We start from the raw sequence: 13,919 nt of genomic DNA on the forward strand, positions 1-13,919 counted from the left end.
AATTTTCTAATCAAACTACTTGTATTGAGTTTGCGTAAACTCATCTGCTCTTTTTTTTTGTTCAATCTTAAACGCATTATCAGTATTTAAAGTCATTTTGCATCGTGATAAACTGTGTTGTAGACTTGTCAGCACCAGCAGCTGTATGTGAACACAGCTCCCGGCACAGATGTCATATTTCATACACAATTCAAAATTAACAATCACATATTTGTGTGGATGGGCCACATGGAGAAGTGGTGAGAAGTTTCCCACCAGAGGGAGGATATTCCTGTTTTTGTACATTTTGGGGGCTTGTCTGTGTTGAGTTTGCATGTTCTTCCCATTTGCGCCTGAGATTAAATGGTGTCTCTATATTGTGCGTGTTTGTGTGTCCTTTTGCATTTGCCCTTTTTAGGGTGGACTCTTATACAATGTATAATATAGGTAAAAGTTTCAAGTGACGCTGTTGGACTAACTGGGCATGGTAAAAGTTTGCGCATGATATTAATTCAGCATATGCACGTATTTTAATAACGATATGATTTGCAATAATACAAGAACGTAAGTGAACAGTGCTAATGTCTTTGTACTTTGAAATTTGTTTTTTCCAACAGTGTTTGTTCTCTTGCCCCTAATTTACACAACCATTAGTTGCCCCTTTTTTTAATGGATTCCAATGAAGTGCATTTTTCATATTTAATATTGTGTCATTTCTGATTTACAATAATTGATATTTTGAAATACCACATTTATAATAAACATTTCTCTTAACTACGTTCCTGTTCACGAGGCTTTGTCATTTTGTCTAACAAATGCTCTGTGGTGGATATATTGTGACTTGTCTTGGCTTTCAACTGATTTTAATTAGAAAGTCTGAAATTTTGTCAATGTAGTTACGTGTTTTATTTGACTAAAGCGCTGGTCATAGGAGGTTACACTCACAACCTCAAAATATTGTGAGTTTACAGTTTTAGTTCTTCTACAGTACTCCCTCCTTGCTGAACATTGTTCCTTTTCTTCAAGGTTACTCGTGGGCGATGTGTTTCATGTGCAGGAATGGAAGAGCTAATAAAAACTAAATCACGTACACACACTGATCCCATGTTGTGCTTTGTCTTGCAGTGAGTCGAGTATTTGCCAGGCTCGGGCCACTGTGATGATCTATGACGATGGCAATAAGAAGTGGCTTCCGGCAGGCGCTGGAGCGCAGACCTTCAGCAGAGTCCAGATCTACCACAACCCCACCACCAATGCCTTCAGGATAGTGGGTCGCAAGATGCAGACAGACCAGCAGGTACGTCTGCTCGCTTTGGGCACACTGTGTTTCTGATGGACTCCGCACGTTGGCCGAGAGTGTGAGTGTGTGACTTTGCCTCTGGAAGTGTGAGCTGTGCGTGGAGTTGGTCTGTGTGCGTCATGTGGCCTGTGGGCGTCGGTAGAGCCTACGGGTGTCTGAGTAAGTGAGCGTGAGGCAGCCTGTCTTTGTAAGTGAACCTTCATTCACATTGGTGCCGTCAGTTTGATACCACACACAAAAACACAAGATTGTAATTATGTGGAGAGCTTACTGTAAGTACCGTCAGCTTTTACCAGAGATACTGTCAACTACCTTGTGGGTTTCCATTGTTTTTATTTAAAGTAATGCACATGTGATTGTGCACGACACACTGTCTTATAATGTAAATAAATTGAGCTATTTTGGCAGAGGCAAAATTCTATAATCTGCTGTGATATATTTTAGAGGTGTAGTGGTTAAAACTCTCTCCTAGCAGTAAGAATACCCCCCCTCCAGTTTCCTCCTACTCTCCAAAAACTTGAACTTAAGTTTACTTGGTGACTCTGAAGTTGTCCTTAGGTGTGAATGTGAGCGTGTGTGACTGTCCCTGTCACTCTGCTGGGATCAGCCGCAGCACGCTGCCACTCCATGTCAGATAAAACATCATAGGAGATGGATAGTTTGTCAATTTATTTAATCATGAATCCTAATGTCCAGAAAATCAGGGGCTATTTTTCCATTACTTGATTGACTGCACCCTTGTTTGATCTGCTATGTGCTCGTATTACTGTATTTTGAAATAAATCTTGTATTGAAGCCTATGCAATCTGAATTAAACTTAAAATACTAATAAGTTTAATTGGTTTGCAGTGAGCTTTCAAAGAGTCATTGTCTGAGTATGTATCTGTGCCACAGTTTGGCTTTTAAATATGGTTTAACTCTGTATGACAAGCCGCTTTAAATGGCTTTTAACCTTAAGTTTTTGAAACAAAGAGGAGAATTGTTCATCACAGAGAAGCTGTGTGAATCGCAAAGAACAAGGAGATTTTCTTGTCATCACATTTTGACTGATTAAGGTGGGCAGATTCTCAGTTAAAAAGAGTAAACTGATGTCGGGTGCTTCTATTTTTGACTTGCAGACTCTTCTTCTCCCTGCTGCCTTGGTGTCTCTGTCCTTCTTTAAACATTCAGCACTCTAAAGTGTTCCCCACAGACGGGACTTAAAGTGGGAGATGTTTCCTGTGAGATAGTTGGCCTGTTCAACCATTTCCTGTGACAATTTAGGAAGAAGCGTGTGATACCCAATAAGGACTTTCTATTTGTGTCTGATGGTGACATGCTTGTTTTAGGCTGCTGGTGGATGAGAGCAGCAGGGTGAGATGACAGTGGGGGTGTATTTAGTCTCTCTCTTTTTTTTTTTTTAATCCCTCTTTATTTTGATTAGAAGTACCTTCTTGTTGTTGTTGCACTTGTGTTTTCAATTAGTTTCCTTCCTCTTTGTGTAATTGGATGATTTAGTCAGCACTTAAACACCAAAACGATGGTGTTGGGGTCTTCCTGTAGGCATTTAAGCTTTTTAAACATGCTGCTTTTTATCACTCTGTTCTTACTGGGTGTGTTTCTGGTCACAGTTTTATTGTTTTTGTCAAGAATGGGAAGAGTCTGAGAAAATACCATAGTCTGCAGTAGCAAGTCCCCCCTGCCCCCCCAGAGCTTATTGCCCCCCTGCAATAGTCACCCTGACAGGGTCTCCTCTCCTCTCCTCCCTCTGCTTTGTGGAATTCGGAGGCTGTTAAACAAATAGCCAAATGGCGCGTCAGCACATTCAAGCAGCAGCACTCAAACCCAGAGCGTTTTTTTTTTTTTTTTCTCTTGGTCCACGGGCTTCACGCCCCCTGCTGGGTGGAACATAAACCAGGATAATCCAACAAAAATAAATCAGACTCCCATCATTTGTGCATCAGCAGCGATGTGGGTTTGTGGGCTTTGCTAATGGTTTTTCCAGTCTCCCAGTGAGGGATCCAGATTCCCCAAGCGACTGTTCACGTTTATGACCTGTTTCGGTTATTTATTATAAACTTTGAACTTGCAGGTTTTGAATTGGTTTTACAGCTTACAGTTTGATGTGTACAAATGTCAGCAGCTTGGTCACAGTCGACGGTTTTTCATATTGTTTCATATAGATGGCACAGTTGCACGACTCCTATTTTGACGCATTTTTGTATTCAATGGTTCCCCATTTAGGTTATGAATTATTCTGAATCTTTAGATTGAAGCAGAGTTTAATACAGTAGCGCCTGTTTCACAACATCAATGCTTGAATTGAAAGGTATTACAAATTTATTCCAACACAACTTCCATTGTGGTTGTTCTCCTGACTCGTAAATATTTGCTGTTTCGAGTTGATTTCACCCATTTTGTGTCATAAACCAAAGCACATTTATTTTTAGAAACTTTATTTTCCCCATTTTACAAGCATCCAGTGTATCCTGTGTTCCAAACTCTTTAAGTACCGGCAGCATTCATTGCAACAGCTAAACCTGCTGCTCCCGGTAAATGTCATTCAAACATCTTATGTTCAATTTGATAAATTGAGAAAAGGGCAAAAAAGGTTTCCCTTAAATTTAAAAAAATGGCTGCTCTAAGAATCTCACTTAAACAATGCTTATTGTTTTATACACAAAATAATTTTGCTAACAAATTATTCTATGTTGGCCTATATGGCGATTTAGCTTTTTCTGACTAGTATTAAGATTAACTGTACAATATGGCACCCCGATGATGTCGGCATCGGTTCAATTATTGCCAACTGATCTTCTAGCTCTGTCCAAATTATCACTGTCAATTATCCGTTTTCTTCTTTCCTCAGGTGGTTATCAACTGTCCGATCGTAAGAGGTCTCAAGTATAACCAGGCCACACCCAACTTTCACCAGTGGAGAGACGCCCGGCAGGTGTGGGGACTCAACTTTGGCAGCAAGGAGGACGCTGCTTTATTTGCCAATGGCATGAATCATGCTTTAGATGTCCTCACCTCCATGGCAGATGCAGGTAAATGAGTTCTCACCAAGTTTGGGTTCATAGCAGCATCTCATGGGACTCCAGAAAGATGAAATTGATACATTATTTTGGGTGGGTCATTTTACTGAGATTACTACATTGAGGCTGTCTTGATAGGAGCATAGCGTGTGCAAAACACCACCACATCCCAATATGGTTTCTTAAATATACCAGATAAGTTTTATATGTGCCACTGCCACGTCAGCAGCTTGGCCAGTGTGAGTGCGCTGCGATTCTGGTTATTAATAAGAGCTGTAGACACATTGTGATCTCTGCTGATAGTTTTCTTCCACAGGATTAGGGAAGGCTGATGTAATTTAGCACCAATTTCCTGGAAAGTGCATCTAATTCCAGAGCAAACATGATTCACCACCTCCTTGGCACATGAAAAACAAATTAGTGGTCAGAGAAAATAAAGCATGATGCATGGGAAAGGCTCTTCCTGTTGTGTCTTTGGGAAACATATGCTTTGTTTTATGTTGTGTGCTCAGTTTGAAATGACTCTGACTATGGTTGCGCAAGGTGGGAAGCGTCATCAGTACCCTTTACTAGTAAAAGTTATTTTGGAAAGTGCTTACCCTTTCTCTCTTCCCTTTTTTTAAAGAACCCTATCACCTGTGTATTATAACAATAATCTCTCAGCTCTTATAAACTCTTTGTCCTTCAGAATTGATATTCTTTTCTTTGTAATCAGAATTAGACCCTTCGATTTTATGCTTCTTACCTTTTATTTATGCAATGTCTTCATTAAAATAAAATCTGTTCTGTTGCATTTGACGTGCTCCAGGGCCGTAAAGAAGTAAATGTGTCGATGTTTGCACTTGGACAGTAGGATACAAGTCCAGAAGAACTCTTCATCCCCTGATTGTCATACATGAGCAACAGCATGTGAACTCACATTCTCTGTCTTAGATTGACATTAAGTGTGTTTCCTGTCCTGTGTTTTGGCAGGTTATGCGACTCTCCCTCGTCCAGTGTCAAATGGCCCTTCTCCAGAAGAGCTTGAACAGCAGCGGAGGTACTTCTACTTCCTCTTAGTACAACCCACTTATATTTCACTTTGATAGTTGCAATACACCATTGGATGCATTCTATTGCCATTTTATGGCCTCGGGGCTGACTCAGCATAAACTATAATGCGTTTTGTTGATAACGTGGATTACACCGCCACCTTTTCGGTTTTGCAGGCTAAACTTGTCAAAAGATTCCACCAAATTGTTCTAGTTATTTTTTGTTGCTTGATTACTTTAGGGGGAGGTAAGCTCCACTCTGGAGCCATATGAATTTTTTTGTGCCCAACAGAAGCAAAAGTATCCCCTGGGTTTAGTTGCATAACAATCAATAGCAAGTCAAGCTGTCTGGGCTTTGCAGTCCTCCACTTGGCAGAGTTTTGCACACGCATGTGTAGAGGATTTGATGGTATTAGCCTGACACTGCTAAACCCAGAGTCAGCCCTGTAGGTTAAAGGTTAGGATGACAGCAAGGTGGATGCCGCTCAGGTCAACCCCACCTTCTTTTCTTCCATCGAACTTGTTCCCTCAGCGCGACCCGCTGCTGTGACTCCATGCAGGTCTGCATAGGCCAGGCATTAACCTTTTAATCTCATTTGGACTAAGAGGTGATATGCTGCACAGTCGGGGAGGCTTTGTGGTTGGCTGTTGGGATTGTCTGTCAAATCATTTGCTGTCTTATTCGCTGCTTGCGTCTCGTACCTTTCTGAGCCTTTAAAACCTTTGAAATCCAACATTAATGCAGTTGTTTGTGGATGTTATGTGCATTAATGCTCTGATAGCATTGCTTTGAGATGGTAGTTTAAAAAAAACAATCCAATGAAGAAACGGAGTACAATCTCAAACACTGTTATCCTCACACTTAAGATTTAAATCACAGCAGCTTTGACTGAGTGTATATCTAAATATAGATGTGTTTGTGGTATGATGTTTAATTTGTGTACAGCTGTGATGGGGGGCAGATGGGATGAGGCAGAGGGGAGTGAGCAATAGCAAACTGAGCTAGAATTAGGCCGTCTCATCCAGATGTGGACTTCTCAGTCAGTAGGCTAATCAAAAGCGATTTATTCTTGTCCTTTTATTGAGGGAAAAAAAAACCCAATATAGCTCTCCATTCAAATGTCATTACTATTATAGATTGTTGTGACACCACAGTAACTCTGCATAAATAATCCAGTAATCAACAAAATGGTTGCATAAAGTTGATGTCAGCATCTACTGATGGTCCGTTTCCAGTGGTGTGATGCATGTTGGGTGTGTTTACACGTCACTGTAACAGACGCGTTTTGTCCACAGGTTGGAGCAGCAGAGGCTGGAACAACAACAACAGGAGCGGGAGAGACAGGAGAGGGAAAGACAAGCTCCTGCAGGTCAGGAAACACCTGGAATCATCAACATTGAGCTGCAATCCACAGCAGTGGATTAGTTGCAACACAGACTTAGATTACATAGTTCGGGTTTTCTTTACCCGCAACTGACAACCCCAATCTTTTCTTTTTGCTTCCTCAAGTAAAATAATGAACCCCGGTATCGCTTTAACGCTTTTATATATATTCTAAACTCACAATGATGGATTGAAGGAAATACTAGAATATACAATAGTTGCGGTACTTCTTGTGATGATGATTGAGGTTAGAGTTTTACAGTATTCTTGGAACAAAATAAACTATAATTTTGGGCAACTTTGCTTTGTTTTGAGCCACGTTGCACTTTACATTGATTGTGTAATGGTGTATCTTTACATCCACTCTAAAGTGTCAGAAGTATAAAAAATATCTTTAATCTCAGTTTAAAAATAATTTATGCATATTTTAGTGGATTACCTCTTAAGAACTTCAATTCTATTTGGACAGAACATGAAAAACTCTTGCATTGTGGGACTTCAGTATGCGAGATGGGACAATAACAAACCTAAATGGTTGTCAATGTTTTAGCTGAGTTTAATGGCTGATCATCAATGCATTCCATAAAGGGCTATACACTGATGTCTCGAACACATCGTGGTCTGTGGTAAAATGCTGAAGCATATTTCCAAGCATATCTGAAATCTCTTATTTCCACAAGGTTTTTTCTGTGCTCCAAGAACAACATTTCGATTCTTAGTTGACCTATTTATTTCTTGAAGGCATTGGTGGCATACGTAGATGACATCAGGATAATGATATTCGTGTGTACTGGAGTACGTTATTGTTGTCAACTGTATTTCAGTGGAGCGTAGCATTGTGCAGTTAAACTTGCGGTCAAATCCTTTCATGTGTTAATCTTTCCCTCCAAAGATATATCTATCCAGTCCAGGGTTGTGGGGTGCTGGAGCTGATCCCAGCTGTTTAAGGCTGAAGGCAGGGTATAGCCTGTAATCTAAGTCTGTGTTGCAACTAATAAACGTGTAAAACTGCTAAAATTCCATCTGTAGGAGTCTGTAGGGTTGAGTTACAATGTTGAAAATCCTGTGCAAGAAAAACGTCTTCCCTTGATAATTCACCCTGACAATCCAAACACATTTTTCCACTGCCTCCATATTTCCATGATAATGTGATACATCAAACTCTGAAAAAGAATTGTTTAGGTCAAACAGTTCTGCATTTTAAAAAGCACATGGAAAAGAAAAAGCTGGAAAACTAGACCAGCTTGTGGTTTTGAAGGTTGTTTCAAGCATTTGTGGGTCTAGACATAGTCTCCCTCTTAAAAGCTCTCCAAGCGCTTCAGTTTTGAAAGTGTTCAATAGAAGACATCACAGCTGACAGAAAAGCTCAACTCTCAGAGCAGATTGACCAAACGCTGCATTTTCTTGACAAGTGTTGTGGAGCGGTTCACCCCCATCCTCTCCCCACCCTCACACCACGGAACCAAGGAAGTTATCGCCTTGCCAGCACTTCTCTGCTTCAGAAAACAAAAACACTGTGGGCTTGAGTCCTTGAATGGTTTTTGAATAGTTACTGATGCTCCTTTTCTTTTTCTTTCAGTCCATATTCCTCCAGCACCACCAATGATTGCTGGAGGCTCTGCTCCTCCACCAGCCCCCCCTCCACCCCCTGGCCCTCCTCCAGCTGCCGGCATCCCTCCGCCCCCAGGACCACCTCCCTCCGGACCTCCGCCAGCCCCGCCTCTGCCCTCAGGAGGAGGAGATGGCATCGGTGGTGGAGGAGGAGGCGGGATCGGCGGCGGCGGCGGCCTGGCAGCTGCCCTCGCAGGAGCCAAACTCCGCAAAGTATCCAAGGTGAGTGTGGAGCACATTTTGAAATCTGTGCTTTTTGTCAGCACTGTAGCTGCCTTTGAAGGCCAGATTAACATAACAAACAGTCAGCGAATAAATTATGTGCAAACATGCAGATGGTACTCTGCTGCTGTGTTCATCCAGCGTGAATGACTAACAGTCATCCGTGTGTTTATTTGCTGCCCCCAGCAGGAGGAATCGGGCCCTACAAACTCAATAGCTAGAGCCGACTCCAGCCGAGGCAGCACCTCCTCACTTGGAGGAGGAGGAGGAGGAGGGGGAGGGGGAGGAGGAGGAGGTTTGATGGGTGAGATGAGTGCCATCTTGGCCCGGAGGTGGGTAACATCATGTTTACTATCTTATGAAAAGTAAACATCTTTGTCAATTTTCACAGCTACTTTTGCTTTGTAATTATATTTGATAAATGCTGAATATTTGATTCTGCTTAGCTATTTATGACAACATTGTAACATAAAATCTTTTTTTTTCCATATCAGGAGAAAAGCAGCCGACACTGGAGAGAAGCCACCAATGAAGACCCAAGACAATGTAAGGGTCTATTGAAATATGGGCAGGCATGTCCAAATATTAACCAAGTATGGTGTTTTTTTTTTTTGTTTTTTTTAACCGGATGTCAGTATTAGTTGCTGCAATACCGGGTTTATTTCAAGGTACACATATAAATTGTGTGCAAGTTTATTAAAAGTAGATCTGTAACTGATCATTTTCATGAACTTTATAAAATCCAAGGTGCCGTTAATCCTTGTTGTCGATGTTCTCGGTCTCGATTTAACCGTTATGGCTGCAAAAATGTCATTCTCACAACCAAAGTCACCGATTCCTGGTTCATTGTTTGACAACTACTCAAATAAATAGTTTCAACATGAGACTGAATGCTTGATCCAAGAAACAAAGATAGTGTGAGGATGACTCACTCTTAACAGAAGTCCTTGTTCTTTTCTATGCAGGATGATTCAGAGCCTCAAGGTCAAAGCGGTGAGAACTAAAATCTTTATTTTTTTTCCATCGGTAGCGTGCCGCCTACTTGCTTGTAATATTTTTTCAATATGAAAGATAACTCATGTTTTCATTCGTCCTCCCTCTCAGACACCTTGAGAAGACCGTGGGAGAAAGCGTCCAGGTAATCTCGGGTTCAGTTGTCTCCCTGTTGCCTCATGTTTGAACTCACCCTTCACCCCTCAGCCTCTGCACACACTTTTGCCACCATGTTTCCATCTGCTTTCACCCATAGACAAGTGTTTTGTTTTGTTTCTTAGTGTGTGAATGTCATCCATTTTCATTCTAAGACGCGAGTGTGTGTGTCTCACTAACAGGAATAACTCCATCGTAAAGAGCATGGATTCCACTCCCTCACTGTCCCAAGCTTCCAGGTATACCTGCTGTCCCATTCACCCATGACCTCACGCTTCCCACCTCCCCACTCTTTGTGTTTGTCGCAGGCCAAACACCAGAAATGCGCCGGGGGAATTTTACAGATGATAGCACCCTCTATTGGATCAGAGATTGGTGTTTATGTGGCCAACTCTGTGACGCAGTAGCTATTTCACATTTATAACCTATCAACTGAAATATTAACTGTATTTGCTTTATTCTTTAACTTTAGGTCATAGAAATTTAAAATACGTTCTCTCAGAACTTTCCACTATTTTTTTCAAAGATCACATATGTTTCTGATCTTTTTTTTTCCTCCCCAGAGGCCACAATTATCAAAGTCATAATGTTAAAAAGTCCTCAAACTGTATGATATAAGTGTAGAAAGAACTGACAAAAGTGTTGACTTTATTATATTCAAAGGACATTTTTAGAGACTTTCTTCAGGCATATGCATTTATGGTTACTAAAATTCTTCTTTCTACACTTTAATGAGCACTTTAACAAAATCCATCATGATACTAGAACATATGTCAAAGTTACCAATTTTAACTAATGAAATGGTAAAAAACAAAACAAAGACTTGATCTTGAACTAGAAGCACCTTTAGTATGTAAGGATACAAATGTTCTAAACTTGATGGATTCTGATCAACTTATTTAATTAAAGTTTGGATGTATGGTGTTGTCTCAGAAAGGATTAATCCTTGCGCTTGTGTTGACCTTTTTTAAATCGGCTACTACTTCATCCCCATGGTACGATGACTGATTGTCGCCTTGTTTGTGCAGCAGACATTAAAACATGTAAGCATTTGTCCTTTTTGTTTTGTCCTCTTAGGCCAAAACCTGTTTCCAACAACAACAACAATGATGCCAGTGGAATAGACGACTCCGAATTAGAGAAAATGAAACAGGTGATTCTTTTTTATTCATCAGTTGTTTATCTGAAGAGTTAGTAGTTACACTCTAGTATGTTTGTTAACTTCGTCCAACATTGAAGCACTAATATGTCTCATGTTAATGAAATCACAACACCTGCGGGTCAGATTTAAAGTTTATAACTTTCATCAAGTTACTATTTTCTTTAACTTTGCAGCTCTGCAGTTATCTGCACGATTGCATTTTTGTCACATCACTTGGACATTTAACCTCTTAAGACCCGAATCCAGATCTAGACACATATGTGGACACCAGGTCCTAGGAGGTTAAAGCTGTCGAGGTGACAGAGGATGATACAGATGGCCATCCCTGGAAATTTGTTGAACAAAGAAGACATTAATGGGGCTATAAACTGAGTTTTGGTGCTGAAGTCCGGCCTGTTTTTTGCAACTCTATTGCCTTTTTTAAAAACGTTTTTTATATTTAGGGACATAATGAAAAAATGGATGTCGAGTCTCTTTTAGAAGAACTATTTGTGATTGAAAGTGGTTATCGCTGGCATGTAAATTGGGGCAGTTAGCGTCGCATACATAGGAACTGAGAAAAGAAATGAATAGGCTTTTCTTTTCTTCGCCACTTCAGTCGTGTCAAAAGTGCTTTACACCATTAGAGAACCATTCATACACACTCGCATACCATGTAGGGGCAAGAAGGAGCTTCAAACCAACAACCTAAGGCATCTTTCTTTTTTAGATGTATGCATATTTCTCTGTCTGTAATTCAATTCAAAAGCATCGGTCGGGTTTCTGAAATAAGTTTTGTCCTTGGAGAGAAACCTTGTGAGCAACATGCTGCTGCTATTGAGAGAACTTGTAAACACTTTCTCTGATTAACTACATTAACTGGATTCTGTCGCACTGCTGCCCTGCAACACCATGACCTGACACTTTCCTTCATTTCTTTTTCCAGGACATTTTGGAGGAAGTGCGGAAAGAACTACAAAAAGTCAAAGAAGAAATTATCGGAGGTACTGTGATTTTATTCTCTTCAAAATGAGCAGGGTTTTTTTTTTAGTTAATGATGCATTTCACATGGGTAATGCTCGTCTCTCCTCTTCTCTGTTCACAGCCTTTATTCAGGAGCTTCAGAAGAGAAGCACATAGTTCTGCTGAGTGTCAGGTGTAACGGAGGGATGCGAGGACCTCTCCTCCACTGTGCCCTCTCATGTAGCCCAGGGATTTCTCTTCCTCTCCTACACAATTTCTCTTCCCTCTCTCTCTCTCTCTCTCCTCCACAAACGCATGTGAGAATTCTTGCATATTCACTTGATGTAAATGATAACCCAGGGAATCTCCTCGACGTCACCATCCGGCACTTTTTGACCGTCACCCACTGGTGTGAAGCGGTGGTCCCCATCTCCCGCCCCCTCTGATTCAGCCATCCCGTCCCCCTTGTGTCCTCCATGTGCTCTATTCATCTGAACCTTCTCGGAGCACACAGCTACCGCCAGACTTGCTCTTCCAATTTGGCATTATAACCCTCTCTGCTGCAGAAATCCTGCTCCTTGTGTCCTCTTCCTTCAGCTATCAGACACACCATTTACTGATAGAGCAGTATTCAGGGACAGTGTATTAGTCATATTTTTACTGTAATAGCAAAATGCTGGCATGCTGGGATCCTTATTTTCTCTCATTCTCAGTCAGCAAAGATATTTTTGGGACATTTGCTGGTAGGCAATTGTCACTAATGGTAGTCTGAGGTGGCAAACCAACAAACGTCTCTACTGCGGTGCATCTCCATCAAGTGGACTTTTAAGCTCCCGGCAACGGCTGAGGAGTGAAACGGCACAACACAAGCCTTCGGTGCTGCACGGTGGAGATGTCGGGAGGAAGAGGAGACGAGCAAAGGGAACCTGATGGACAACCTGAGTGCTGTGAAAGAGGAGTGTGTTGTAGTTTTGACGTGTGAGAAATGTATTCTCTTTGCATTGCACTTGTTCCAAAGGAAGTGTGTCTGTGTGCCACACTGCCTTGATAGACTATTCCCTCTCACTCAAAATGAGATATTATTTGTTGGCCAGTGCAGTGGTTCCCCTGTACACTGTGCTTCCCGAGTTGTTTTTCTTCCATTCTAGATATTGTTTTCTAATTTTTGAAATATGAAAAATGGCCATGATGAGGTCAAATAATTTGGCCATGACCAACTGCCTTGAGAATAAATATATAAATATCTATCTATCTATATTATATATATATATAAGGAAAATATATATTTGTTTTGAGGGAAAATGTTAGCAAAAATGAAATGGTGTTTCTATTTTAATTGAAATGATTGGTGAATGGGGATTTCGTTTCTTTTTTTTCTTTTCTTTTTCAGTGATTGTTTTCTCATGAAATGTTGTTTTGGGGTTTACTGTTTCTTTTTTTTCTAATAGAATTTAGGCTTTTTACACTGAAATATAAAGAAAACAGCTTAGAGACACTGGATTAGAAATGCCTTTATAGTCGAATACAGCTGCTTCTTGAAATGCACTGCTTTGTCTCGAGTCATCTTTTATATTCTCGTGTAAGACTCTTCACATCTGGATTCGGAGCAGAAATGTTATGAACTGCATGCTTCCAAGGCTGTTTCACACAAGTGTCGTTAAACATTTTAAAGTCCAAAGAGGGAATGTTACTGAACAACAGTGTTTGAGCCTTTCTGTGGGGAGTTTTCTAGTTTGGAGAGGAGATGCTGACAAGTCTGTGTTGTGGCTTTGCAGTTGGGACCTATAGGTTTTGTACAAAATTCCTTTGCATGGTTTTGGTTCCATTGTACCGTGTATTTGGAAAGGTTATCTCTCTGCATCACTGACTTGATGGCTGCCAAGGGAATTGACCTAAGATAACTCTGAATGACAGGTGAACATTCAGTAACATTGAGTATGGAAATAACTATGATTTGTGATGAATGACAAACCCCAAGTGGATTTTGTTAATGTAAATAACAGTGCTCTTTCTCTTGCGCCTAATTTAAATATTGTCCTTGGTCATTTCTTTTCCATTTTTCTTCTGCCCTGTTTCCGTCAGGTATAAATAACTAGGGATGTCAATACCTTAAAATGTTGTA

At 40.8% G+C, this 13,919-nt stretch overlaps 1 protein-coding gene across 5 annotated transcripts in view; it reads left to right on the top strand.

Moving 5' to 3' along the window:
* vaspb (vasodilator stimulated phosphoprotein b) overlaps nt 1-13,342 on the top strand; it is a 29,722-nt gene extending 16,380 nt beyond the window's left edge. For 2 of the 5 annotated variants that reach the window (XM_080460041.1, XM_080460042.1), the window contains 13 exons: nt 1,105-1,276; nt 4,128-4,308; nt 5,293-5,335; nt 6,624-6,697; nt 8,291-8,544; nt 8,731-8,876; nt 9,039-9,090; nt 9,510-9,537; nt 9,649-9,682; nt 9,876-9,932; nt 10,771-10,846; nt 11,781-11,838; nt 11,940-12,115. In XM_080460041.1, the coding sequence (XP_080316167.1) occupies nt 1,105-1,276; nt 4,128-4,308; nt 5,293-5,335; nt 6,624-6,697; nt 8,291-8,544; nt 8,731-8,876; nt 9,039-9,090; nt 9,510-9,537; nt 9,649-9,682; nt 9,876-9,932; nt 10,771-10,846; nt 11,781-11,838; nt 11,940-11,974 (1,210 nt within the window). In that variant the 3' untranslated portion in view covers nt 11,975-12,115. Of the gene's footprint in view, nt 1-1,104; nt 1,277-4,127; nt 4,309-5,268; nt 5,336-6,623; nt 6,698-8,290; nt 8,545-8,730; nt 8,877-9,038; nt 9,091-9,509; nt 9,538-9,648; nt 9,683-9,875; nt 9,933-10,770; nt 10,847-11,780; nt 11,839-11,939 lie in introns of all 5 variants that reach the window. The other 3 variants (XM_080460039.1, XM_080460040.1, XM_080460043.1) reach the window with 3 other exon arrangements.
* Nucleotides 13,343-13,919: the final 577 nt, after the last annotated feature.

The sequence above is a fragment of the Lipophrys pholis genome, assembly GCF_963383615.2.
Source record: "Lipophrys pholis genome assembly, chromosome: 3".
NCBI lineage: Eukaryota > Metazoa > Chordata > Actinopteri > Blenniiformes > Blenniidae > Lipophrys > Lipophrys pholis.